The 26,220-nt window shown below is 40.5% G+C and overlaps 1 protein-coding gene across 20 annotated transcripts in view; it reads right to left on the bottom strand.

Moving 5' to 3' along the window:
• Positions 1 to 12,460: 12,460 nt before the first annotated feature.
• The window catches only part of SEMA6D (semaphorin 6D), a 559,989-nt gene continuing 546,229 nt past the window's right edge, over positions 12,461 to 26,220 (bottom strand). For 6 of the 20 annotated variants that reach the window (XM_019730702.3, XM_074327776.2, XM_019730703.3 and 3 more), the window contains 18 exons: positions 25,635 to 25,797; positions 25,120 to 25,231; positions 24,498 to 24,558; positions 24,316 to 24,378; positions 24,102 to 24,203; positions 23,779 to 23,869; positions 23,224 to 23,343; positions 22,447 to 22,535; positions 21,486 to 21,703; positions 21,246 to 21,377; positions 20,787 to 20,942; positions 20,521 to 20,694; positions 19,570 to 19,710; positions 19,397 to 19,474; positions 18,723 to 18,823; positions 18,293 to 18,349; positions 16,606 to 16,773; positions 13,539 to 14,834 (listed from right to left, as the gene is read on the bottom strand). In XM_019730702.3, the coding sequence (XP_019586261.3) occupies positions 13,546 to 14,834; positions 16,606 to 16,773; positions 18,293 to 18,349; positions 18,723 to 18,823; positions 19,397 to 19,474; positions 19,570 to 19,710; positions 20,521 to 20,694; positions 20,787 to 20,942; positions 21,246 to 21,377; positions 21,486 to 21,703; positions 22,447 to 22,535; positions 23,224 to 23,343; positions 23,779 to 23,869; positions 24,102 to 24,203; positions 24,316 to 24,378; positions 24,498 to 24,558; positions 25,120 to 25,231; positions 25,635 to 25,743 (3,261 nt within the window). In that variant the 5' untranslated portion in view covers positions 25,744 to 25,797 and the 3' untranslated portion in view covers positions 13,539 to 13,545. Of the gene's footprint in view, positions 14,835 to 16,605; positions 16,774 to 18,292; positions 18,350 to 18,722; positions 18,824 to 19,396; positions 19,475 to 19,569; positions 19,711 to 20,520; positions 20,695 to 20,786; positions 20,943 to 21,245; positions 21,378 to 21,485; positions 21,704 to 22,446; positions 22,536 to 23,223; positions 23,344 to 23,778; positions 23,870 to 24,101; positions 24,204 to 24,315; positions 24,379 to 24,497; positions 24,559 to 25,119; positions 25,232 to 25,634; positions 25,798 to 26,220 lie in introns of all 20 variants that reach the window. The other 14 variants (XM_074327787.2, XM_074327788.2, XM_019730710.3 and 11 more) reach the window with 12 other exon arrangements.

Raw genomic sequence — 26,220 nt, 5'->3', positions numbered from 1 at the left:
GGGACAACAAGAACATTAATTTCTCCCTTATTAGGAAATCCAGATCTGAGGGGCTTCAAGTTGGTGAGGTTGGCAATTCTACATACCATCAAGGATTTGAGGACTTTCCATCTCTTTGCTCTGCCATCTTCAGCATGTAGACTTTTCTCCTTGTTTACCTTCATGGTATCAAAATGGTAGCTGTTGATCCATACACCATATGTCACTCACCACCATCCAAGGGAAGAGAGTTTCTCCTCAAGTATTCCCTTTCTATTAGGGAAGGAAACCTTCCCCCCAAAGACTTCTCAGACTTTCTCTCAAGTTCTACGGGCCAGAATTGGTTTGTTTCCATGTCCTCACTGTCAGAGAGACTGGAAAAGAAGTATAGCAGGTCTTTGACGAACGTCATTTTCTTCAACATCATTTTGTTATAATATAGTTGAGATGCTATAGGAACCTAACTCTTGTTTATATCAATTAGCCTGTGGTCCAAAATGGTTTTGTTATATCTCTTTTCTCTGCAGTTCCAAGAACCTATCTATAATGTTAAGTGAGGACTTACTGTACTTAGCATTTTCAGCTTCTGTAAAATTCTTCAATTGTAGTAATTTCATATATAAAGATGAGTGTGGGGACAGAGCCAGGAGTGCAGTTTCCACGCTCTCGGCTTCACATGGAAAGGTGCTGGCTCAGGTAGTAAATGGCCATCAACTGTGGCTAGTTGGCCGTCAGCTGTAACCAGTGAGCCATTGGCCACTAATATAACTGCCGTGGCTTCACTAGCAGCAAATGGGGGCTAGCCAGAAGATGGTGGCTGAGCTAGCAAGTGGCGGAGTGTGGATTGTAGATTGCAGAGGTGGATTGCAGCTAGCAAATGGGGAGTCAGTCGGTTGGCAGAAAAGCGGACAGCAGGTCACACATCGTGTGAATCCAGCCTCCAGTGAGACTACAGTGGTGTGACTCCCCTACTTATGGCTCCATGGCTGTTCTTTTTTGGCCTCACCGTGTCCTGTATTCTTATGTGGGGAGCGGGAGCAGAGACCCCGCAGGCCGCCCCACGTGACAATGAGAAAAGTACTCTTCCTCTAGATATAGCTCTTCATTCCCTGGTAGTAGGTGACTAAAGTAAAATCAAGAGACACAAGTCCAGTTCTGTGATTAATTTAAAATTTTGCAACAATTGGGGTAATTTTCTCCTTTTTGCATCCTAAGCTTATTATCGGAGAACAAGGACATTCTATTGAATTGTCTTGGCTATTGACACTTTTGATGTGAGTTAGAGCAGTGCAACACCCAGGAAAAAATATGATGACATACAGGTAGGCCCCTAAATGCCAATTTAGAGGTTGAATTCCATTTTGGCTGGCCATACTGATTAAGATTATCTTTTAAAAATCTTGAATCTCTTTAAGGCGGTACACAGCTACAATCGAGAGGAGGAATAAATTCTCTTCTTCCAAGGGAGAACTTATTAAATGGAGAAAATTTTAGAAAGTAGAGAGAGGGGAGGAACCACAGGGAATTTTGGAAAGGGGTGTGGCTTTCCTGACAGCCTTAACTGGCATGCTGTCACAGAGGAGAGGATTTTGCTCCACTAATTATTTCCTATTTCCACAAGTTGTCATTACCATAACAATCGCATTGTCCTCAGACTTGCCTGCTCTCTATTCATCTGCTTCTTTGCTTTCTGTTACTCTGGAATCCAGGGAAGAGAAGACAAAGGAGAAACTAGGGCTTTGAATATTTCTGTGTCCCTGCCCTTTGAAACAGAAGAAGAGAGATGGGGGCCCTTGCAGCTTCTCCATTATGAGCTCCTTGCTCTGGGCTCCCATCCGGCTTCTCTGCACCTGGTTCGGCTGTCGGTCACTGTCGGTCGCTGTTGGTCGCTGTCCGCCTACTCTGCCTGGGTCATATAGTTCTGTCTCTCTGAAGCCACTTTTCTACCTTTGGTATTTCTACAATTTCCATATTCATCAGTTGAGTCCTAGCATCTCCAACTAATAAAGAAATACATTCTTTGCCCACTTTAGAAGCCAAAGGACCTCAAGGTCGATCATAATCAGGGACAGCTCCCTTTTAGCTAAATCAGACCTTCCGGGAGCTTGTTTTTAGCAGTGAGCAGACTTTATCTTTTCTTGAGACCAAACAACTAAGTAATGTCAGGGGCTGTTTCCAGGATTTTCTTTCTTTTTAAAACAAACTTAGAATCAAACTCAAAGAGATGTTCTCACAACATGTGTTTGAATGAAGCACATTTCAAAATGGCATGTTAGTTGTAATGATTATAACCAATTTTTATATTTTTGTGCTTCTCTAGACTCTCTTCTATGTGGATATTTATATTTAGAATAATTCGAATTCTATCACTTTCTCAGTTTAGTATTTTATTGTTTTCATTACATAAATTTATGATAAATATTTATGCAAATAAAAGAAACATCAAGAGTTCAGCTGTTTCTACCTCTCTGGAGGTGGGTTGCATAGGTAATTGGAAATAACAGCTTCGAAGTCCTGGAATTCAGATGGACTTATTCAGGAAACAGTCTTAACTTGGGCAGTCTGAAGAGGCTGTCATCAAGTCAGGATGCATCTTAATTTTATGAGTCGTACATACCAACAAACATCCAGATTGCCTGGACCAATGAATGGTCTTGTCTTTCAATCTTAAATGTCACTGGACTTTGGAGCCTAATTCAAATCCCAAATACTAAGTGTAATGCAGGGTCTCAGCTCCTACTCCCCCGCACTAGTACGTAGGACATGGCGAGGCCAAAAAGGAACAACAACGGAGCCAAAGACAGGGGAGCCACACCACTACACTCCCCATGGTGGCTGGTTTGGAGATACAGGAAGCAGGCTACACATGATAAGCAATCTGCCGTCTGCCTCTCTGCCAACCAATCACCTTGCCAACATAGTCATGGCAGTTATATTAGTAGCGAATGGCTAACCGGTAACAGCTGATGGCCACCCAGCCACAGCGGATGGCCATCTGATTACAGCTGATGGCCATCTACTACCTGAGCCAACACCTTTCCACGTGAGGTCGAGAGCCTGGAAAACTGCTCTCTGAGACTCTGTCCCCACACTAACACCTGAGGTTTTCAAATTTGCAGAAGTACCCTAGGTTCCATTTCTTTTTTACGCTTTCTAAAGTTGTCTCCCAAACCCATGGAATGCTCCTTTCAGAATGTTTAAAGAATTCCATAATCCTCTTATTTGGGAACCTGATTTGCAAATGCTTTACTATACTTCGTAACATTAACAAATATCTGGTCAGGCCCTGCCACCTGACTTAAGATAAAACTCTGAGGCAATCATCAAATTTGCTCCTTCAACAGACATTTTCTATGTGTTTACTCTGTGCCTCACAGAAGACAAGGCAGCTTAAATCATCAGAAAACATTCTCCTTTAAGATAAAGTCTGACTTCTATAGCTCCCCCAACCATAAGGAGAAGTGGAAAAATTGCAACTATGTTTGACTTCCAATGGGCAACCCCAGCTCAATATAAAGAAATTCCAACATAAGAAATTGAATTCTCCCCAGAAACTCTGACAGTCCACAGATGCAGATCTTGCAAGATGCCCAGAAACTTAGATGGGTACAATTTGGTCACATCGGATTAGTGTCTTTTAACATCTCATAATTTAGCCTCTTTGGTTGCATTCCACCTATATACCATGTCAACTCAATCCAGGGATTTTTTTCAACAAATCGATTTGGCATGTTCCTTACAATGGCCCAGCATGTGACTGATTCACTGAATGTTTCATTTCTCACTGGATATTTGGCACATACCCCTGAATACTGTAATTATTCTACCTGTTTTTGTTTCTCCTCATTATACATGAAGTGCTGGAGAGAGGCCATCCTTTCTGATTGAACACTGATATTTCCTTTCTGCCCTTTCATGGAGTGTATTAGTTTGTGCATAGGGTATGAGTGTGAGAATATGTAAATTAGCTCTGATTTTAAATTGGCTGTCATCTATATTTCCATAGCTGTCACAGCCCCACTGACCTCAATTTCTGTATCTTGAAAATGGGAATGACAAATCTTGTTCCTTTTCAACAGAAAGCATGTTGAAAATTAACTGAATTAGCCTCAAAAGCTCCAGAAAAACCTGAGAAGCTTGTCCATGCAACCCAGTGCTGACTCTCAGGTACCAATGAATGTTCTCATCATAGTTTTTAAATAAGGGGGGAAAAAAGACTCAAAACCCTCAAACTAGATTTGTGATCAATTTGCGATCCATTGTGAGCCCAACTCTCTGTGAGGTACAAGCATAGATAAACAGAGGTATGTACAAAGTATACCTCATCTTTTAATCAGAGTTACGTACCCCTTGGAATTAATTGCTGCATTCTGAGCAGCCACCTGACTTCTGACAGTGGTGGCAGCAGCAGCGGGGCTTTCTAGACCAACACTGTCCAATATATACAGTGCCTCAGTGGGACTGGCTACTTTCTAAGTGCTCAGAAGCCATATGTGCTAGCGGCTACCATATTGAACAGCACAGATGAACATTTTCTCCAGCACAGAAGGTTCCACTGGACAATGCTGCTCAACCCTGACAAGTCTTCCCTCTTACAACTACTCTAACTGGCCTCGAGTCAGTCTTTACAGTAGCATCATGTGGGCCCCTCTCACACAAATGAAGAACACTTACAAGTAACAGCACATAGTAACAAATGCCATATTTTCATACTTTTCTTCACTTAAACCCAGCATAAGAGGCAAAGATGGACCAAACTGCATGTTACAAACAGATTTATCAACCAGCAATCGATACCTAATTTTAAAAAGAATTATATCATGGGACAGTGTCTAGAAATATTCTATTTATCTTTATGTGTGAATTCCAGTTGATTTATGGTCTGAATATCGAGGATTTGACCACCCCACTCCTCATTCTCTCACCCCTATTCCCATGTGAATTAAAGATTGCTTTTATTATAGGTCCATTTCTTCCTTGTTTATGGTATCACATCTGTTTGATAAACAATGCAACATCGACAGAGATTTAAGTGTTTTGCATGTTATATATGCAAAAAGGGTAAATATCAACTATAGACCCAAGTTAAATGGCTTAAAATGCATTGTTTATCATGCCTTATTTTATTGCTAATTTCACGTATATTTCAAATCTAACAGGGAATAGGCCTCACACACCCATAAAAGCCTACAAACCAAGCTATTGAAAGAGTAATATTTAAGCATAGCATTCATAAAATAGGTAATAGAATTATAGAGTTGATAGGTACCATAAAACTGTCAGAGCTATGGATGTTGAGCCATCTATTTTCAAAAATGAGAAAACTGAAGTCGAGAGAGGTATAATGCCACAAATTTGTTTGATGAGTAATGGAGTCATGATTAGAACCCAGCTCCCAGACCTGGACCCAGGGCTATTTTGGACACCTTGTTCTTTGCCCTCCTCTGATAAGGAGGATGCCAATGAGCTGGGAGTACGAAAATGAGAAAGTTGGCTTCTGTCAGATGGCAGGAAGGTGAGTCCTTTTGGTACCTGGTCAGCACCTAGGCCATCAGGTCACTGCCTTGCATGGGACATGCCCTTTTGTCTTAGTCTGTACCAGCATCTCAAATGTTCCACTTGGCTTCAAAATTGCCACACCTCAGAGTAGCCTTAATGCCTAATCAATGGGATTTCTGGACCCAGAAGACAGGAGATCTGTGCGGGCTCATTCAGTTGTGCCTCTACAATATCTTCCTTATGAAAAACTCCAAAGTCTCTAACCCCACTTCTCTCAAAGGGCATCTAAGCATTTATCTTGAGGAGTCATAGTTTTAGGGGGGTCTATAAATCCTATGAAAAAGAAAGTGAAATTCAGCTCTCAGTCTGTGGCATTCATTAAATTATCAAAGATATCCACAATCGAAAAAGGCTAAGACTGCTTATCAAGGGAGAAGAGAAAGATGCACTTTTTAAAAGGAAAAAAAAAATCACTGAGCCCAGGAAAACTGGTGTAATGGCCCTAAGGTATAATAAGCACCAATTTAATAGAAATAGAGAATGTAAATGAAAGAGCTTACAATGCTCAAGAAGCTCAGGTAGAAACGTGGCTGAAGATATATTTCCCTTGCCTCTTTCTTCATTTATTTGTTTAAATTCTAAGAGTTACAAATTGATTCCTGCACGTCAGTGAGATGGCAGACACCTTCCACCCACTTCCCCAGGGCGGCTTCAGGATACAGGCTTACACAGACTTCCTGCAATGGGTGCCATGGTTCAGAATGCCAGTCAGGCTCCATGGCTAGAAGCACTGCCTTGCTGCCTACACAGCTGTAGTGGTGGGAGCTGTAAAAGAGGGGCAAAAAGGGCTTCTACCAATTTTTCATTCCCATGAAAGGATGCCTGGAAACTTCCTCATAGCTCTAGAGTATGTCATGATAGGAATGAGTAATCATCTCTGATATCACTGAACTAACACTGAAATGCAGCACCCTTAATTAGATGAAAGAGAACAAGGACCAAGACAGGAATATTGTAAGTTCTGCTTCTGCAAAGATGCTGCTCTTGGAATAAATGTGGCCATAGAGAAGGTACAGATGGGCTTTGGCCAGGAGCAGCAGCTGGACCCAAGAGAGCAGGGATTGCTAAAAACTTTCCTATTGTCTCTCCCAGAAGCAGCGTGACGCCCTCAACATCTACAAGAGGCAATGACATCGGCCACCAACTCATTCCATGCTAAGGGAAAAACAAAATGCAATCATATCTTAACCTTCCATGTCAATATTTGTGGAAGATATCTACTAATATGTTCTGTCAATTAAAACAATGGAATTGAGAAATGCCATATACCAAATAGTAGGAAATGTTTACAAGAATCCAGTTTACCAACTATAATTTTGGACAAAAATGACATTGAAAAATGTGGGAATACAAATCATAAATTTTAAAAAGGCCTGTTGAACTAGGAAGAGATCCAAGATGGTGAGGGAGATAAACACTGTGCCTGCTTCCTTCCATGAACACATTAAAATTACAACTAAATTATAGAACCATCGACCTGGAAAATCATCTGAGGTCTAGCCGAACAGAAATTTTATAACTAAAGATATAAAGAAGAAGCAATGTCAAGACTGGCAGGAGGGGTGGGGATGTGAAACAGGCTGGCCTCAAACCTCCATGTGGTGGTTGAAAATCAGGAGTGATATCTTGGCCACAGAGGTTCCCCCTGGAGGAGTGAGGGATCCCAACACCCCCACACCAGACTCCCCAGTCCTGAGTACTGGTGCAGGGAAGAGGAGCCCCACAACATCTGGCTGTGAAAAACAGTGGGGATTCTGACTGGATGAGGTGGAAGACTGCAGTAAACCCAGATGTCCTCTTAAACAGCCAGTGCACAGACTTTCTCACTTGCAGGCACTCACCTTAGGCTCAGGCGGAGGGATGGTGACTTAGGCGGGAGGGAAACGTCAGAAACATAAGGGGCGCAGGCCAAGATGCATAGCTTTGGGAACAGTTCCCATTTTCCCTGTGAAGGGGCTTCCTCCATGCAACTGGCAGGCAGGTACCATCTTCCCTGCGTTGAGCCCGCCCCCACAGGCCAAATCTGAATCTGATTGGTCTGATGAGTTGTGCATCTCGGCCCTACTGACTCACTGGGACCTGGCCCTAGCCAACTCTCCCAATGCCAGAGGCACTTTCTCATGAGCATCCAGACCCTCCGAATTGCACTTTTTCCTGGAAAAACTATCAGAGTCTACAGGACCTAGGTGGTGATGACTGGCCTTGGTATGCTCTGATGCTTTTGCTGAGTAGCGCCAAGCTCAGTATTGACATCAAACCAGAGTCTACATTAACCTGGTGACTACAACTCTTCCCACTCTAGTGACTCCCTGAAACCCTGACTCACCCAATTCATGTACCTCATGAAGCTTTATCAGTGGCTGAACCTTAAGGGAGCTGGTAGGTGGCAGCAGGCCCTGGGGATGTTCTCGCTTTTTGCAGAGCTACTCCAGGCCTGGTACTGGTGGCAGCCATCCTCGATTCACAACGTGGCCTCTCCCACTCCCCTCTAACTTTAGCACAGGCAGCAAACAACTGCGGGTTGCTTTGTAGCTTCTACCAGGTACTCCCTGGGCTGTCACAGGCAATGGGTGAGTTGAGCTTGCACTGGAGCCCCTCTGAAAAGGCATGAGAACCAACATACTTGGAGGTTGGCTTCAGACCACAGCAAAGCAACACCCAATAAACCAACAAGCATCACACACAAAGGGCAATCTCAACAGGCACCCAAGCTTGCTGTGGTGAATCCCACTCCGTGGGGTAACCCCTCCCCCTCACAGCAGCCCATAAGCTGTGGGCATGGCCAAACCCCACAGCCAGTCAGCCTGAGCATCAATCCCACCCACTGATGTGCCAGTAGCATTCAAGGTTCAACTATAACAGGAAGGCACACACAACATACACAGGAGACACTCTGGGAGCACACGGAGCAGGTGACCAGGGAGACTGTTCCAGGATCCCACAGGGCACCTAGTACATAAAGCCACCTGACTAAGACTGCAAGACATAGCAGATCTACCAAATACATAGAAACAAACACAAAGAGGCAATTAAAATGAGGAAACAAATACATCCCAAATGAAAGAACAGGAGAAAATGCCAGAAAAAGAATTAAACAAAATTGAAGCAAGCAACCTACCAGATACAGAATTCAAAACAATGGTTATAAGGATGCTCAAAGAACTTAGTGAGAACTTCAACAAAGAGATTGCAAGCATAAAAAAGGCCATAGAAACCATGAAAAAGAATCAGTCAGAAGTGAAGAATACAATAACTCAAATAAAGAATGCACTAGAAGGACTCACCAGCAGACTAGATGAAGCAGAGTATTAAATTAGCAATTTGTAAAACAAGGTAGCAGGAAACATCCAATCAGAACAGCAAAAAGAAAACAGAATTAAAAAAATGAGGCTAGATTATGAGACCTGTGGGACAACATAAAGCATAACAATATTTGCATCAGAGAGGTACCAGGAGGAGAAGAGAGAAAGCAAGGGATTGAGAACCTATTTGAAGAAATAACAACTGAAAACTTTTCCTAACCAGGCAAAGAAAATAGACATACAAGCCCAGGAAGCACAGAAAGTCAATCAAGATGAGCCCAAACAGGCCCACACCAAAACATATTATAATCAAAATGGCAAACATTAAAGACAAAGAGAATCCTAAAAGCAGCAAGAGAAAGGCAACTAGTAACTTATAAGGGAGCTCCCATAAGATTGTCAGCTGATTTGTCAACAGAAACTTTGCAGGGCAGAAGGGATTGGCCGGAAATACTCAATGTGATAAGTATGGACCTACAACCAAGGGTACTCTACCCAGCATGGCTATCATTGAAAATTGAAGGACAGATAAAGAGCTTTCCGGACAAGATAAAGCTAAAGAAGTTTGTCAGCACCAAACCAGAATTACAAGGAATGTTAGAGAGACTTCTTTAAAATGGAAAAGAATATATATCAAAATTATAAAATAGCAATAGCTACATATCTATCAATAATTACTTTCAATATAAATGTATTAAATGCTCCACTCAAAAGATTTAAGAGGGCTGAATGGATAAGAAAACAAAATCTATACATATGCAGCCTAAAAGAGACTCACTTCAGATTGAAAGACACACACATATGGAAAGAAAAGGGATGGGAAAAGTTATTTCATAGAAATGGAAATGATAAAAACAAAAAAAATGCTGGGGTAGCAATACATACACCAGAAAAAATAGATTTTAAAACAAAGGCTATTAACAAGAGACAAAGAAAGACCCAGTAACCCCACTTCTGGGTATTTATCTGAAGGAATTCAAAATGCTACTTTGAGGGGACGTGTGCTTCCATATGTTGATTGCAGCATTATTTACAATGGTCAAGATGTGGAGGCAGCCTGGTGTCAATAGAAGAATGGATAAAGAGGAGGTGGTAGATACATACAATGGAATATTGATCAGCGATGGAAAGTAATGGGTTCTTGCCATCTGCATCAGCATGGATAGACCTGCTGGTCTTGTGCTGGAGGGCATTGTGCTGAGTGGAGTGTCAGAGAAAGACAGACACAATGTGATTTCACTTATATGTGCAATCTAAAGAACAAAATAAAACAGAAACAAACTCATACAGAAAACATTTTGATGACTGCCACATGGGAGGGGGGCTGGGGGTATGGGTGAAAAAAGGGGAAGGGATTAAGTAGTACAAGTTGGTTGCTACAAAGTAGTTATGAGGATGTAGGGTATAGTATAAGGGACATAGTAATATTGTAATAACTATGTATGGTGTCAGATGCGTACTAGATTTGTGGGGGCGATAAATGGGAATGAATTGCGGGGAGCAGGCTGAAAAAGGTGAAGGCATTAAGAAGTACAAATCGAAAGCTACAAAATAGTCGTGGGGATGTAAAGTAAAGCATAGGGAATATAGTCAATAATATGGTTTAACAACTGTGTATGGTGTCATATGGGTACTAGATCTGTCAGGGTGGTCACTTCTTAAATTATATAAATCTCTAACCACTAGGCTGTATACCTGAAATTAGTATAAAGTAATATGAATGTCAACTGTAATTGAAAATTTAAACAATGGGGGTGGAAGGTGAAGGGGAATAAGAGGTCCAAATTTCCAGGTATAAAACAAACAAGTCATGGGGATGTAATGTACAGCATAGGGAATATAGTCCATAATATTGTAACATAGTACATTGTCAGATGGTTGTTGGACTTACCATAGTGATCACTTCTTTAGGGTATATAAATGTTGAATAACTGTGGTATACCCCTGAAAGTAATATAATGTTGTATGTTAATTGTATTTTTAATAAAAATATTTTTTTAAAAATGTCTGTTAAACGAGGTGTGTGGACAAGTGAGCCACTGGTATTTTTGCCTGAAGCGTCCGACTGTTGATGCAGCACAGTTTTCATCTGGTTTTCTGAATCGTTTCTCCATGTTTCAGGGACTCTGCCCATCAATAGTAGCCTTCCAAGAAGAGAAGGGTGGTGTAACCGTGACTGGGTAGCAAATATTCCAGATAAGAGTATTTTGGTAGATTTTAAAAGTAACTCTCACTGGTATTGACTCAAAAATATTTGAAAATATATGTTATAAACCTCTTCAACATCAAGAGGCAAGATATAATGATTTATATATTTTATTTTGACTTTACATGCGGTGTTAAAAACCCAAAGTACATATTTACACATCCACAATACAAGTTTACAAGATATCTATACATGTTAAAGTACTCTATAAAACAGTATAGAGCCACTTCACTTTAGGGTTACTTTTTATGCTGTACCATTAAAAAAGATACAATCTGTGTTTACCTTTGCACAAATGGATAAAGCGTTTAAAAATTAAATTAACAGGATAGAGACTAGATTTTGTGTTAGAAATTTCAACATAAATACTGATAGAACTCACATTACAAACTACAAGGCAGCACAATGTTACAAAATGTTATCGGGGAATCACACAGAGTTACTGTTCTGTTTTCCGTACACAGGATTAATATTGGTAAAGATGAATTCAAATACATTTGTCAATGGTGGACTGAGTAGTGTTTATTGTTGGTTGGTTTAATTGATTATTAATCTGTAATATTTTAGTTGCGAAGCTGAAGTGTTTCAAGAACAGAAGTTCAAGCTTTTGAACTTCTAGAGATCTCAGGGAATCATGTTCTATATAAAACAATATTCTCAAAGGAAAAGAATAATTGTATCAGTATTCTACATTCTGTATAAATATGCTCCGGTCTTCGGCCACCCATCCTCCCCCCAATAACGTATGTCATCAACATTATCACAAGAAATCAGTTGAACTTATTTGTCTAAGTCAGGAGCATTCGTCTGCCTTGATACTTTAGGGTCAATAAACCATGGTGTGGTGTGTGGCATATTAACTGAAACAGTCATTGGGATTGCACATCAATAACTGTTAAGTGGCTTCTGCAAAGCTACAAATAAATGACTATATGGTTTTCGCAGGTATCACATTACCTGGGAAACCTCATTTGACTTCACATTATCACTGTTTCATCCTTAAGAAAGCAGGAGTGGAATGTTTGTCATGGCAAAGGACGTAATGCTATTTGGGTGGATTGTTTTACAGTTAATTGTTCTAGGTTGTTTTTATGATTTTTTTTTAAAAAGTCTTTTCAGGTGCTGGTTGAAAAACATTTACAACTGGCACTCAGTAAATGATGTGCTATACTGAAAACACTTGACATATTTTAGTACTTCTATCATTCTCATGAATAAGGCACAAAATGCACAGATTCAGGTAAACTCACATGGAATATTTACAGTATATTGTCATTACCTGCATGACTTAGCAGAAAATTCTCACAGAACACAACATAGACAACATGATTGCACCACTGTTAAGTTTTCATAGACTGTTTCTGTTAAGCCAATTACAATTACTTTCACATTTCTTTCTTTTGTCTTCTGTTCGTTGTTTTTTTTTTTTCTTTTTTTTAGTCTTGGGGGTAGGAGTTAAAAGAAGAAAAATTCTCCTATATGAGGGAAGCTAAACACAATAAAAATAAAACCTTATTAGTGTGTCCAAGGTTAAATAGAGTGAGTGACTCAGGCTCGGATTCACAGTGGACAGGTAAATTTTACTACTGAATACTGGCGGATAAATCAAGGATACCTCTTAACATCTCTATCTCCTTAAGCTGGCAAGACTGTAATAGAAGTTTCAATGAATAGCAGCACAAAATTACTTAGAACTCCTATATTCTGGCATTGGGTATCATGGAAGTCAATCATTTTGACAGTCAAATCAGCTTCAATTTGATTCCTTTCTCAAAGCTGAACCCAATGGACTGCTGTGAGAAGTAGCTATTGTCTCTTGTTCAGTCATGCTCAATGTAAACAACTCCATAGCACAAAAAGATGCAACGGGCACCTAAACAAATCCTAGTGGGTAGAGACCACGTGAGCATACACACGCATACACGCACACACACACACACAAAACAGTTCATTGGTGGCATGAAAAAAAAAATGCCACACATGAAAAAAATGCTACAGTTTTGGGTCAAAGACTGAATTTTTAGCAAATTGTTTGGTAATCTACAAGTTCGTTTCTTTGTGACATTACCATTGTTTTTGACATTTGTGCAAGAGGCAAGGTGAATGCATACATATTAAAATGTTCACATTTAATGGGAAGACCACACATAATGGCAGTCTAAGTTGAACCCATTTTCAAGTATTTGCTCACAGTTCTTCTGAGTACTGTATCAGCTCTTAACATGGGTAAGGTAGCCCCTCGGAGCTACACATCTCTTTAGCTTCAAACAAAAGAAATGGAATGGCCAGCACCTTCCTTTGTTTTCAGGCAAGTGCACAGAAGCCTTGCTGCAGTAGCTACATGTGGCAAGTTCTGGGGTTGCCAAAGTTAGAAAGAGTTTCTTTGGCCACTTGTTTCTCTTAAAATACAAGTGAGTCGCTCGCCTTAAGGTACCCTTACATCATCCTCTCGACAATATGGACAGGATAAAGCCACACGGGGAATAGCACACTTGAGGCCTAGTAAGTATATTTGTTCAGTGGTCTGACAGATGTGGTTTGAGGAACAAACGAAGGCTTTGGTGGCACATCAGGTTTTAAGGATGGTGTCCTCTTTAGCCCCGTCCTAGGAAGGGTGCCATTACTGGTATAGCTGCTCTGTCTGGAGAGGGAAGGCTGCAGATGAACACTCACTGGTGTTCCCTGAATATAGTCCACCTTCGCCCCGGTTGGGGTGGGCATGTACCCTCCACGGTTCATGCTAGGCTGTCTAGATAACAAAACACCACTTGGTGAGTTTAAGTTTTTAGGCATAGCAGATATAGAGTGCCTCTGGGAGGAATTTTTGTGATAACCCCTTTGTCTTTCCAGAGAAGTCATTGGGACTCCAGGAGTGGTAGGCACGTCCACTCGCTTGGTTGGGCTATTCCTGGGGAGAGTTGAAGGAGGAGAGTAGAGTGATGCCTCCCGGTTAGGGACCTTGGGTGGAACTTCAGACATAGGTCCCACAGGATCCAGCATTAGGGTCTGGTGGGCCATTTGGATGTCTCCCATGATGGCTTTGGGGTTACTATTCGGGTCATTTAGATGTTTCAGGAGGTCATTGAGGGTATTTCTGGAATCCACAGAACGCCGGTGATCTCTTTTACTGGATGACTTTGTAAGAGGGTGGTCAATGTGTTGAAGCTTCTTTTCAGCTTTGTGAGCATTGGAATTGGAGAAAGATGTGTTATAGTCATGGGTAGCATTAGGAAGAACAATGGCACTGGGGATATGCCCATGACTTAATGGGGAATGGGGTGGAGGACTAGAAGGAAAATACTGGGGGGTTTCTTTCCTGGAAGCCCCATGGCCATGGGCCTTCTCTGAGTGGCTCTTCATGGCCTGTAGGGTCTTCTGGTGAAGCACAGGTGTAGACTCGGGCGTGGGGAGAGCAGCCAGCTCGGGAGGTTGGCCTCGATGGTCCATTACCATGGATTTCGTATCTCCACTGGGTGGTAGCTCTTTCCGACTGGTCAGCAGGTTACTATACAATTTGGGAGAATCAATATTCTGCTGATATTCCTTGACCGGGCTGTCAAAGAGACCATTCAGTTTGGCAAAACTTCCACTGGAGTCTGTGCACGACTGGGCAGATTCTGCATCTTTATGGATCTTTCTGTTTTTCCGAACAAACATGTCACGATAGCAGTATACTGCCACACCTGCAATGAATGCACCCAAAACAAAAGCAGCAAAGACACAGGTGATGAGGACATTCATGTGGACCATCTGGTTGGACTCTCCAGACTGGACTTCCCATCGTACACCTGCAACAGACACAGGGAAAGAATCTGAGTGAGGCGCCCTTTAAAACAATATTAGCCAGCAAATGGCTTCCATTGAGCTGTCATGACTGTCACATGGTCCATATGCTTAGCTTGGAGGGTCAGGTAGACTCTAAAATTCCATACATAAATATATATATACTTCCTTTAATCATAATAGGATCCCCAAATATCTCTGACTGCTGCAAATGCCAGGATAACTCTAATCTCCCATTGATCTACATTTCTCTTTTTCCCCTAATCCCTCTTAAATAGTTGTTATACAACATGAGAAATTTTAGAGTTTCTACCTAAAAATTAGAATTAGAAAGTGTGTATTTTCTAAATGGCCAGTTTTAAATGAATGAAATGTTTTGTCTCATGATTTTCTCCTAATTCATAAACAGGATTTAAGGGCAGCTGCTGGGATTAGGGAAATTTATGAATTGGCATAAACATATATTATGCTAAAATAATTATACTAATACAATTATGCTATCTTCACTGGAATATAAACACATAATTTGTTCACAAACTAAAAACATCTGCTTGGTCATTGTTAGCTACAAATATAGACTTTCATGTTTGCTTTGATTTTTTTTTTGTTTTTTCATTCCATTTTGGGGTGAAGCACTCTTGAATTGCTTGATATGAAAGAAATCCAGACAGTCTAAGGAAATATACTACGTATTAGTTAAGTAATATCATTCAAATATTTTGAGGTATTTAAGAAATATTTAAGTTAGACTAGAAGAAGAAGAGTGAATTAGTTTGCAATTATTGGGATTTTTGAATGCAACCACAGACATCTAACAGTCAACCAAAGAAATGTTAGTTTACGAGGTATCCAAGTCTGTTACATGCTATAAACAGCTATCCCAGAATAAGGTAAGTCAGGGTGATTTTGAAGATTCTTTTGCTTTAGGTTAGTACTAAGGTCTTTGAACATTAGTTGTTTTTAATCAATGTCCAGGGTTATGAAATTTAGTGGCATTTTGAAAGACAAAGAAAGAAAAGTAGAAATGGTATTACTGAAGAAAACAAAGCAAAAAGAATGATTATAAAATTGTTTACAGTGAAAATACAGAAAACCAAAATCAACAGACGTAAATCATAAATGACAATGCACTGTCATAAAAACTGATTGGAAACCTGATCCCATAGTTTAGTAAGCACTAAAGAATACATATATTTTTTTTTTCTGGAGTAATATGTTTAGTTTAATAAGCCTACCCCACAACTATGTTATAACTGCTTCTATTATGGGCTGAAAAGGATAGTTATGGGTAAGCACTCAGTTATGTTTTATTGTATATGGTATTCAAGCAACTTAGTACCACACAGATCCTTTTCATGTTGCATTTTGAACTGCAGCTAAACACAAGGCTGGAAAAGGCTCATAGGCAAAGCATTTTGTATCTGGAGATTTGCAATCAATGAGTTTTGTTTTTGATGTCGCTGGGGTGACCCTTGAAATTCTCTGATATCTAGAAGTCTCCAGCTTCTTCAGACAGAAACCAACATGAATGAGATTGTCTGAGTGGCTGTTTCACCACCCTTTTCTTTAACAGCTTTCCAGCTCTTTCATCTTTTAAGGAATGCACTCCAATATAACCACAGAAAACTGAAGTGACTGCGGCCAGTGGAGGGGGCAGGAACAGTAGCAACTCCGTTCTGGTTCCTCTCTGGAAAGCCCTAGGTCCACACGCTTCTTGCAGATATTAGGAATCAGGTTTCCATTCAGTGAGAGATGAATTCCCTGGTGAAGCCTTACCCTTTGGGATACCTGATAAAGGATCAGTAAAATCAGAAGTGATTGGGTCATCTTGAACTACAAATTTCCGGGAGCTCGTCAGTTTAGGTCTCCACGTATCAATCACTTTAGGTGTAATTTCTGGGATACTTGCTATTGTGGTAACAGAAGATGAAGATACCTCCATGTCTGTGGTGGCAAACAGATTTTTATTAACATGGGTAGTGCCAGCAGATTTTCCTGACTGGTCTGTTGCATTTTTAAGTACAGTTTGAATAAATTTTATGAGCAAGCCTGTTCTAGGAGTTCATAAAAACACATCTGCAAGACTACACCACATCCCTTTCTTGCAAGGGAAAAATAAAAATTAAAAATTAACAATTAACAATAATGCTCTATTAAGCAGATTTCAAATTTAAAGACACTCAAAACACTCTTACAGAAGCCCTTGGTGTGACAATGACACTCATTGAAAAGGTGATACAAATCCCAAAGGTTAATTGCTATTTTTTCATCATTTTGTGAGACAACATCATTTCATTTCTCTTTGTATATATTTTTCAAAACACTTTCATAGATGGTTGGAGACTGTATATCCTTCAGTGGGGAACCTCAGTGTAGCTTCATCAGAAAACACCTGGGTAAGTCCTTGTAAACACTTGATTTTGGATCTGATAAACCAGCTCTGCCTAAGATGTTGTCCTGCTTTACCACGACCCCCTTCCATCTGTAGATTATTCACTGCACTGAGGGCTCACCGTCCATGGCAAAGCACTGAAACAGGGATGAACCTTGCCCGTGCCTCCCAAAATGCCTGGGGAGTTTCTTCCAAAGAGTTAGCAGCAATTCATGCAAAAGAAATGGCATTTACAAGCTGAATTAGGATGTTCTGATACATAAAATCTGCCATCCCTTTCTCCCTCCGCCCTCCTTCCCGAGGAATGAAACTGCTGGTGAGTTTTCGAAGCAGCAATAGGATCGGGAGTAACTTCACTTCTTAGCATGTCTATTACTGATTTCCACCAAGTACATTCTCCCTCAGAATGCAAGCATATGACTTTAGGATAAAACTCCAGAGACCCCAGTTCAGACTGGTACAATGGTCACAGATGAAGATTCCGAAACAGATACAGACGGAGGGGCGTGGAGAGCCCACTGAACACCTTAATACATCAGAAACCAGCTTCATTCAACGGGAGTCTTTTCCACACCACCAAGACCACAACATTCAAAGTTTCCTGGGATTACCACAAACCATTCAAAAAAGATCTCTACAATTTATAAATACACATTTTTGGGGAAATGTGTATTTGTATACTAGGTCTTAGGAAAGGTTGAGGAGAGAGGGGGAAAATAATGAAATTCTGCCATCCATTAAATATAGATGGCCAGAGGGAACATTCACAATGCACAGGGGTGGGAGAGAAGAAAGCTTGGGTGGACGTGCGTGCAGCTGGAATGCAGTCTATGTTAATCCATTTGATTTTTCTTAGAAGATGTGCCTTGGCCAATGACAGGCTATTAACATGCTACACAGGAGTGAAGTGTTGAGTGAGAAAAAGTCTTTCGGTACCATCAGTGGAATTATGAGTCAAAGCACAAAAATGAAGGGCTGCCAAACTGCGCAAAAGGAGGGGAGAGGAGCTGAAAATGCTGAACTTGAAGGAAAGAAAAGGTTGTTAATTCAAAAAAATTAAAAAAAACTAACCAGATGTTGGACCGCCAAATATTTTGTAATCTGGTGTAGTTGAAGTAGGCAAAATTTCTAAAAGAATTAAAGGAACAAGTAATCAGTAAAAAAGTAACCAAAAGAAAGCAAAAATTTATGAATTCCAATTAACTAAAAAAGTCAAAAGAAAAGACTATAAACTAAAAGATTAACCTACTGGTTAGACTACTTTTCTCTAGATTTCCTACAAAATTGTAAATGGTGAAGGACCAAAAAAAAAAAAAAAAAAAAAAAGTAAGACTCTTCTTTAACATTTGCCCATGACCAAACAGCTCAGCTTTTGCGAAGTTTAAGTTAAATGCTAGGTGGTATGTGTCCTGAATCATTAAAAGACTGATTGTAAAATAATGTTCACGTGCAAATGTGGTCAAAAAGAAGTGCCGGAAGGGCAAGGAAGATTCGGTCTTACCATGGCAGTCCCCTAGGTGGGCCGTGTTGCCGTATTCCGTGTCTTGTTCATATCCTTCAGCGCTGTGGTTATGGAAAGCAAAGAAGTCTTCAGTTAACAGTCTTCATAGGAACACAAGTGACAACCAGAGCAGAACCAAGAATACAGACCGATTAGTAAGAATGGCCAGAGAGAAAAAAATAGACATTTCAACATAGCTTGCTAAAACGAGTATTTCTGTTAAACATTTGGTGACTGGATTGTTGAAGAGAACAGAAGAGAATTGCTTTTTCTCTCCATCCATTTTAGGTATTATACTGTCTACAATCTCACTTCCCTTCTCACAGCTCCAGATTTTCCTTTTTTTTTTCCAACTTGTCCCATACCAAAAAGAAAAGAAAAAGAAAGAAAGAGAAAGAGAGGGAGGGAGGGAGGGAGGGAGGGAGGGAGGGAGGGAGGGAGGGAGGGAGGGAGGGAGAGAGAAAAGAAAGAAAGGAAGGAAGGAAGGAAGGAAGGAAGGAAGGAAGGAAGGAAGGAAGGAAGGGAAGGAAGGAAGGAAGAAAGAAAAAATAAGAGAAAAAAAGAAAAGTAGTAGTGTTATTGGAACTTTTCTAAACTTTCTAGCTTTAGAGACCCTGGAGAAGGTAGAAGCAGATGTGGAGAAGATCTTGGTTAATGTGACAAGATATACTTACAGCATCCCTGGGGTGACTCGACCACAGGCTCCTTGGCTTAACCAGCCACAGTACGGGTCCCGAGAAGCAATACAAGACCTGAACAAAACCAAACAGAACATAACTTGGATTTTCTTGTCATCAAATGTCTTGATGCTGCAAGACCCAGATTAAGAACAGAAACATCAGCTTACTTTTTACATGATCCATAACGCTCACAGCGACTGAGGGGCATGCGAATAACGCAGCTAGAGAACGCCACATATAAAGTGTGATGATCTTTATCCAACTGTAATGAGATGACCTTTCTGTCCTCCTCATTCTCAGCATTACACCTACATTGTGGAATACATTTTGAAGCAACATGTTTAGTAAGTCAAAAGCTATGTGAACTATACAAGGCAAGTGGGGTTTGGTTTTTGCAATTACTGAGAGCTGGGGAGGTGTCTTAAGGAATATTATCGGTAGCAAACCAGGCAAGTACATAATTTGGGGAGTAATAATTATGTGATTCATCTTCTACTTCTCTGCATGGTTGGTTAAATTTCAGGCTCGACAAAGGGTTTTTTACGATTGCTTTCCCATTCTGATGATCGAAGGGAATTATATTTGTGCAGACCATGTTAGACTCTAGGGGAAAAAAAGAAAATGTTTTAATGAATTTAAATCTTCCTGTGCTGGATGTTACTGGATATCTCCTTAGTCGCCTTTGCTCCATTTTTCTCACCTATTTCTTGTTTGTTTTAATGGTCCAAATAATTTTTTATATCAGTGGTTTGAAGAATTGTTTTCAGTATGTATGTGTGTATGCTTGCAACAAACTATCTGCCGTATGTAGCATCCTGAAATTTATCTGCAAGGTAAGAGGGGTGATACTAAAATGCTCTCATCTTCTACAGGTGAAAAACAAGGGCTGAATTATTTTTAAACACATCAACCTCCCACCCTTCAAGCCCCAGTGGACTCAGGAAAACAGCAAACCCAGGATTCATTTCAGTGGGGAAAAAAAAAAAAAAAAAAACCCACCAAAATACTAATATGCCAAACCACTGCTAATTTAGAGGGCTGAAAGGAAATGACTAGAAGAAATAAATGCCGGAAATTTTTGAGCAGTGCTGTAGAGCATTCTCGTAAAATATACCTACTTCGCATGGTTGTATGCTTCAATCTCTTCCAGTAATACGCTGTCATTCAAAGAGAAAGAACTGGTCTTTGCCAAAACTTTAAGTACCACACCAGCTTCCGAGCCAACAAAGATGACTGTGTAGTTCTGGTAGGGTCCAGCAGAATGGTCGACAGCAATGGCTGTCAGTCTGTACCTGCCAGAGGAGATGAGCCAAGTCAGAGGGGGAGGCCAACAGGAAGAGAAGGTAAGGGATGGAAGTGGGCTGCCATTGCCAGACAGTCTTACCTGATCCGAGTCTTTGTGAACCAGGGTTCGTCGGCAATGGGTGGGACGGCAGAGTCCATCAGGGGGTGGGATTTGATGAATGACAGGGTTTCATCCGGGAAATCAATGGAGGTTTTATAAGCTTCAGCAAGGCCATGCTTCGCACAACAGCCAGGCCTGAAAGGAAAACAGTGTGTTTTTTCCCACCTCATAAACTGTATCTAAGGCATAAGTGTTCATTCTGAAAGAAGAGGTCAAGAGAGAAGGAGAGTGAGCAAAACCCAAGGAGTGATGCTATTTCCAGTAAGTTCTCTGCATTCGCACTCACAGGGTCGTGTTTACTGACTTCCTGTCTGCGGTGCTACACAGGGGCCGCTTCCCGCCGTGGGAGTGTGGCCCAGTTGTTCTCTGAGGATGGATGCTTCCAGTGGCCAGAGGCTTTGGTTAAAGACAAAAACCCTTTTTGTTTTTTTTCCTCACCTTGGTTTTGGTACTTTGTCTTCGGGGACTGCTGTCCAAACAGAATCTGGAGTTTTCTGTTCTTTAAACCGTCCTTTGAATACTTTCTCAATGTCATCCATGCTAAATGCACAGACTGCAGAACCAGGAATGCTGAAAAGGGGGAAAACCATTAGAAAATCATCAGGTGACAATGGCCTATTGGTAGGTCCCACAGACAAGGACAGAACGTCTTTTGAGGTGTCAAGGATGTGTTCTCACCTGTTCAGCTGTGTGGTGAACACCCCGACCACCGTGGGGATGCCACTGATTTGTATTATGTCCGTAATGGACTGCAGGACATCAAAGTAGAAAAAGGAATCTCCGGGGACAGAGCAGTTAAGCCGAGCTTTCAGAAATGAAGTCCAATGTTTCTCCAGGACCCGCTGGGAGCCACCCATGTCGTTTTTACAGATGCGGGCCACACGGGAATAGACAGCCTGCCCAAGGGACAAAGTAGCGCAACAGGGTTACGAGCATGATAGGGGAATAGAAACCAAAAGCTGCTATTTGGGGCGGGGGCGCACGGGGAGTGGGGCAGACAAAAACTGCTAAAGATATATCTGGTTCAACAGAATCTAGCAGGCTTCTCTCTAGGGATCTGTAGACTGAGAATGTAAACTACATTTACTTGTAAGAAAAACGGGCCATTTTCCTGTTCTGCCAAACAAGCTCCCCAAGAAGTGAGTGATTGAACTGCCTGGCTGAATGAGAACCATCCCCACACTTTGTCTTCCACTTTGCTTCTCATACTGTGAATGAAATGTGCCATCTTAAACCTGGCATAGAATGGGTGGCAATACTTTAAACATATGGGCTTTTACTAAAGCGCTCAAAATTAAACCAGGGCCTCTACTTGCCATCCTGCCTCTTGATACAGAGAAACAATAAACTATCAGTGGATTGCTAAAGAGTTAAGGAAGCATCCATAGCTCAAGGGTGCCTGCAGAACACTCTGTAGTGAAAGAAAAAGCGAAACCTCAAGGCCTCAGGCTGCTGTTCCCACTCAGGCCATTGCTCAGGTGTTTCCCAGCAATTATTGTCAGGATAAGCTACTCACCTCTCTGCACTTGGCCCTAAAGGCATTGAGTTGTGGAAAACATGCAAAGGCCATATCTCTACCAAAGCGGGCTCAATTCCATGCAGTTCAAGTCCATAATACAAGTCAAGTGCATATACTTGCCTTGCCTAAATTATTATGTTCTACAGCAATTTCTCGAAAGAAGAAATAGACATAGTTTCCGTATTCTATGGCATGAAGAAAGTGTGGCTCTGAAAGAAAAATTGAAAACAAACTGGTTCCTAAAGGATAATTCAATTAGCATAAGACCCTGAATGCTAGGCATGACTGCTAGATGTCGCATAGCTACATTCAAGCCAATGAGAACTTCCACACATCAACGATTCTGAGGAGTCCTGATATGGGTGAGTAGAAGCTCCAGGGAACCCAGAGTCTTTAATGTCAGCTAATGGGCTGTAAAAAGCTTCAGGGAACTGAACTAGAGCAAAGGTCTTTGTTTCAACAGATTTATTCATTAACCTATTTAACTAGGGAAGAAAACCTCTTACGTTGAGAATAAAAAAAAAAAAAAAAATTTTGATTTCTAGACTCCGAAGAACAAAATGACTGCAGATATGAACTAATTGATTCTCACTTTTAACTTTCTAGGATTAGGTAGATGGAAGTGGGCAAGGAGTATTATTATATGCATTTAGAGTTAGGGAAACTGTCACACAGAAATGGGACCTGTTTTATTTGAGGTCCCCTAAGATAAAATCCTGGATGAATCCACTTTCTTGCTACGGCTACTGGTCTCTTCATTTCTCATCAATGCCCCTAATTCATCCCCAAAGCAGCTTATACTTGTTCTAAATAAACAGTATAGTCATGCACTGAACCTCCTGAGACCCAGGGCTCCTGTTCCCATTTAGCCATCCACTACCCTTGCTCTACAAATACCTTTTATCCACTTGGAATCATATTTTATTGTACGAAGGGCAGATCCATCGCCCATGCTTCGATAAATAACAGCATCACTGGCCAAAAAGTCAGCCACTGTGGCAGAATACAGCTTCCCATCTGAAACCGAAGTTATAATTTGAGTAAAATAACCATAATTATCCTGTAGCGCGTTACCCTATGTAGAGTGTACCCTTTGGAGGGCTTTCATGTGTCATCTCTCTAAATAAAATAAAGCTAAATCTGACGCTCATTATCAAACTATGACAGGTTGGCGCAAAATATTACCTAATTTTACGGATGAGGAATCTAAGCATCAAAAAGTTAAGCAACATATTCATGGCTTAGTTAACAATAGAAGTAAGTGTCAGAGTGTTATATTGTAGTATGTTCACTTTTATTTCCTCATTTTTGGAAAATTTTTCATAGCTTTTAGACTTTGAAACACCTATATCAAGGTAGCTACCCTAGTTATAAGCGTTTTTACTTCCTTTAAGTTCTTTTGTACCTTCAATGTCATTAATCATTTATAGTCATTACACTAAAAGATCTTACCAGCAAAAAGGGCAACATTGGTTTGTCTGGCATCAAATGGGCATCTTGCCAGGCCACTAATTTCTTCCCCATCATACTCTAAGGTATTCAACTACAAAAGAAAAATAAATAGCTGGTGTCACATCTGTTCAATGTACCTGTCGGAAGGCAATACTGTTTTATTTGTACTAAAATTCTATTTGACGAATTCTGCCTTTATTCTTCTACAGCATTAGAGATGAAACCACTTACTAGGTTACAGCATAAAGGATTCAACTCTAATATCATACCAGTGAAGGAAGAAAAGTTGATGAAAAAAAGCACATCATATAAAATATACTTACCCGATAGTATCTACACATGGGATTAAACGCATTGGTACCACATACAAAAACCATCTCATCGTTTCTTGGAACAAATACTTTAATAAAGTTGTGGCATTCATCCTAAAGAAAGTAATAAGTACATTACTATTAGGCATTCCACATACTGACACTGTGCGATCAAGTCCACAGAAAGGACAACTCTAGCAGGCACTTACTTGTCTGTTTTACTTACTTTATGTTTGCCTTTCATAGCACAGTTTTCTCGATCCTGTTGTCTTGACCGCCATGTCAGTTTCTGCATTAATCAAACAAAACCAAAGTTCAATTTTTAATTGTGAAAATTTTTGGAGGTGAGGGTGACATTACCCACATTCTGACTGAATGCAAGTAAATTTGCGAACTACACTAGCTTACCTTGCTCGGTATTACTTCTGTTTTGGGGATTTCATTTAAGCTCACTGTATAAACTTGATCCCTGTTGGAAACAAGGCAGTAAGTCATATGATGTGGATGCATAAAAATGTTAAGCTGCTTCTTATTTTATTTTTACAGATCTGCTTTTATTGTGTTTTGGAGATCATTTGGATTTTCTCTGTCTCCAACAAAGTCAACAAAGAGTGCTTTTTCATTAGCGAGAAGCTTTTATATAGCACTGTGGTTAGGGAGCAAAGAAAGCTCTTCTCTTCAGGCGCGGGTCAAACTGCTACTTGTATTAGCATAGACATACTTCTAATATTTGCTCAAATAATTCCAAGTTAAAAAAGAATAAAGGAAGATTTTTATTTTTTCCATGCTGCTTTAGGAATAAAGAATGGTGTATGATTTCTTGATGGCAGTAATAAAATAGCACCGCTGAAGGCTTTAGCTTTGTATTTTGTTCTTGGTATACAACACTGACGCTTCTCTGTGAATATTTTTGGCTACTTGCAATTTTTGATCACAATCACATATTAGTTTTTCATGAACTAGACACATTAATGCAAGCACCATGAGAGAAAAGAATTTTAATCTAATAAACCAATGAGAGGAAAATTACCTGCCAGCAATATAAAGTGTGTCTCGAATTTTCAACATCAGCTGAAAGTCCAGCCTGTGCTGCGATTCATTGCCTGAAGGGCGTCCTCTAAAAACCGGATATTGCCTTGAATCTGCAAGTAAACATGGGCTAAACCATCAGTCAGGATTATGGAGCTGAAGAATCAATATACAGCATTGATTAGCTGTATATACTAGTTGTAGAAGGGTTTTAACTAAATTCTTCAGTTCGAGTCTTGAATATAAATGAATAAAAGACAGTGAAATTCAGCAAATGGCCTTTTTCTTTTAACTGAAAACATATAACCTATATATGGGCTGCTTTAGAAAAGCATCCAACAAAGCTGTCACATTTTCTCTGAACACCAGAACATTATTATGGATAAATTAATATGGAAAACAACATATTTAAGGCATATAAAACTCTCTCTTTCTAAAAATGAATATGCTTAGAAAAAAACAAAACCAAAAAAGCTTCCTCCTTAGAAAAGGAGGAGTCTTCTTTAGATGACTTACAGTGATAGTCAACAGTATTAAGGGGTTCATCATCTTCAGGAAAACTGACTGCCCTCAATTGGGAAATCATCAGCAGCAGCATGTAGGCACAGAGCAGGAAGAACCTCATGGTGGGTCAAGGTGAAGTCAAAGCAGCCCGTCCTCAGAAATCCCACTGAGCCACCTAGAAAACAGAGACAGTTTAGAAAGGTCACTGTGCTGTGAGGAACATGTTTTCTCATTTGCAATCAGCTCAATTTTCACCACCAGCTCTCTCTAATGCCCCCCTCCCCCCAGGAGCACTGGGCGTGGTGAAGGAGTTATCTCTGGAAATACACGCAAAAGATGGCAGCTTGCCAGGCCTGATTTAAGTATCTGATGAGCATATGGAAGTTTTAGGTAAATTTGCAAGAGTTTTTAAGATAACTATGTATGTCATCGCAGCAAAATCCCCAGAACCACAAACAGAAATGCTGGCTGTTGACTTGGCATGAAGATGGGCAAAGTTAGGATTAGAATTTTAATTAAACTCCAATATGCTTCCCTGCCCCCAGCCCTGAAACATATCCAGTACAGCTTGCCTCTGGCCCCCATAAAATGCCCAACA

This window comes from Rhinolophus sinicus, chromosome 3 (genome assembly GCF_057876585.1).
Source record: "Rhinolophus sinicus isolate RSI-liver-muscle chromosome 3, RSI-T2T, whole genome shotgun sequence".
NCBI classification, from domain to species: domain Eukaryota; kingdom Metazoa; phylum Chordata; class Mammalia; order Chiroptera; family Rhinolophidae; genus Rhinolophus; species Rhinolophus sinicus.
The sequence above is the reverse complement of the archived record's forward strand: the minus strand, read 5'-3'. Positions and strand labels throughout refer to the sequence as shown.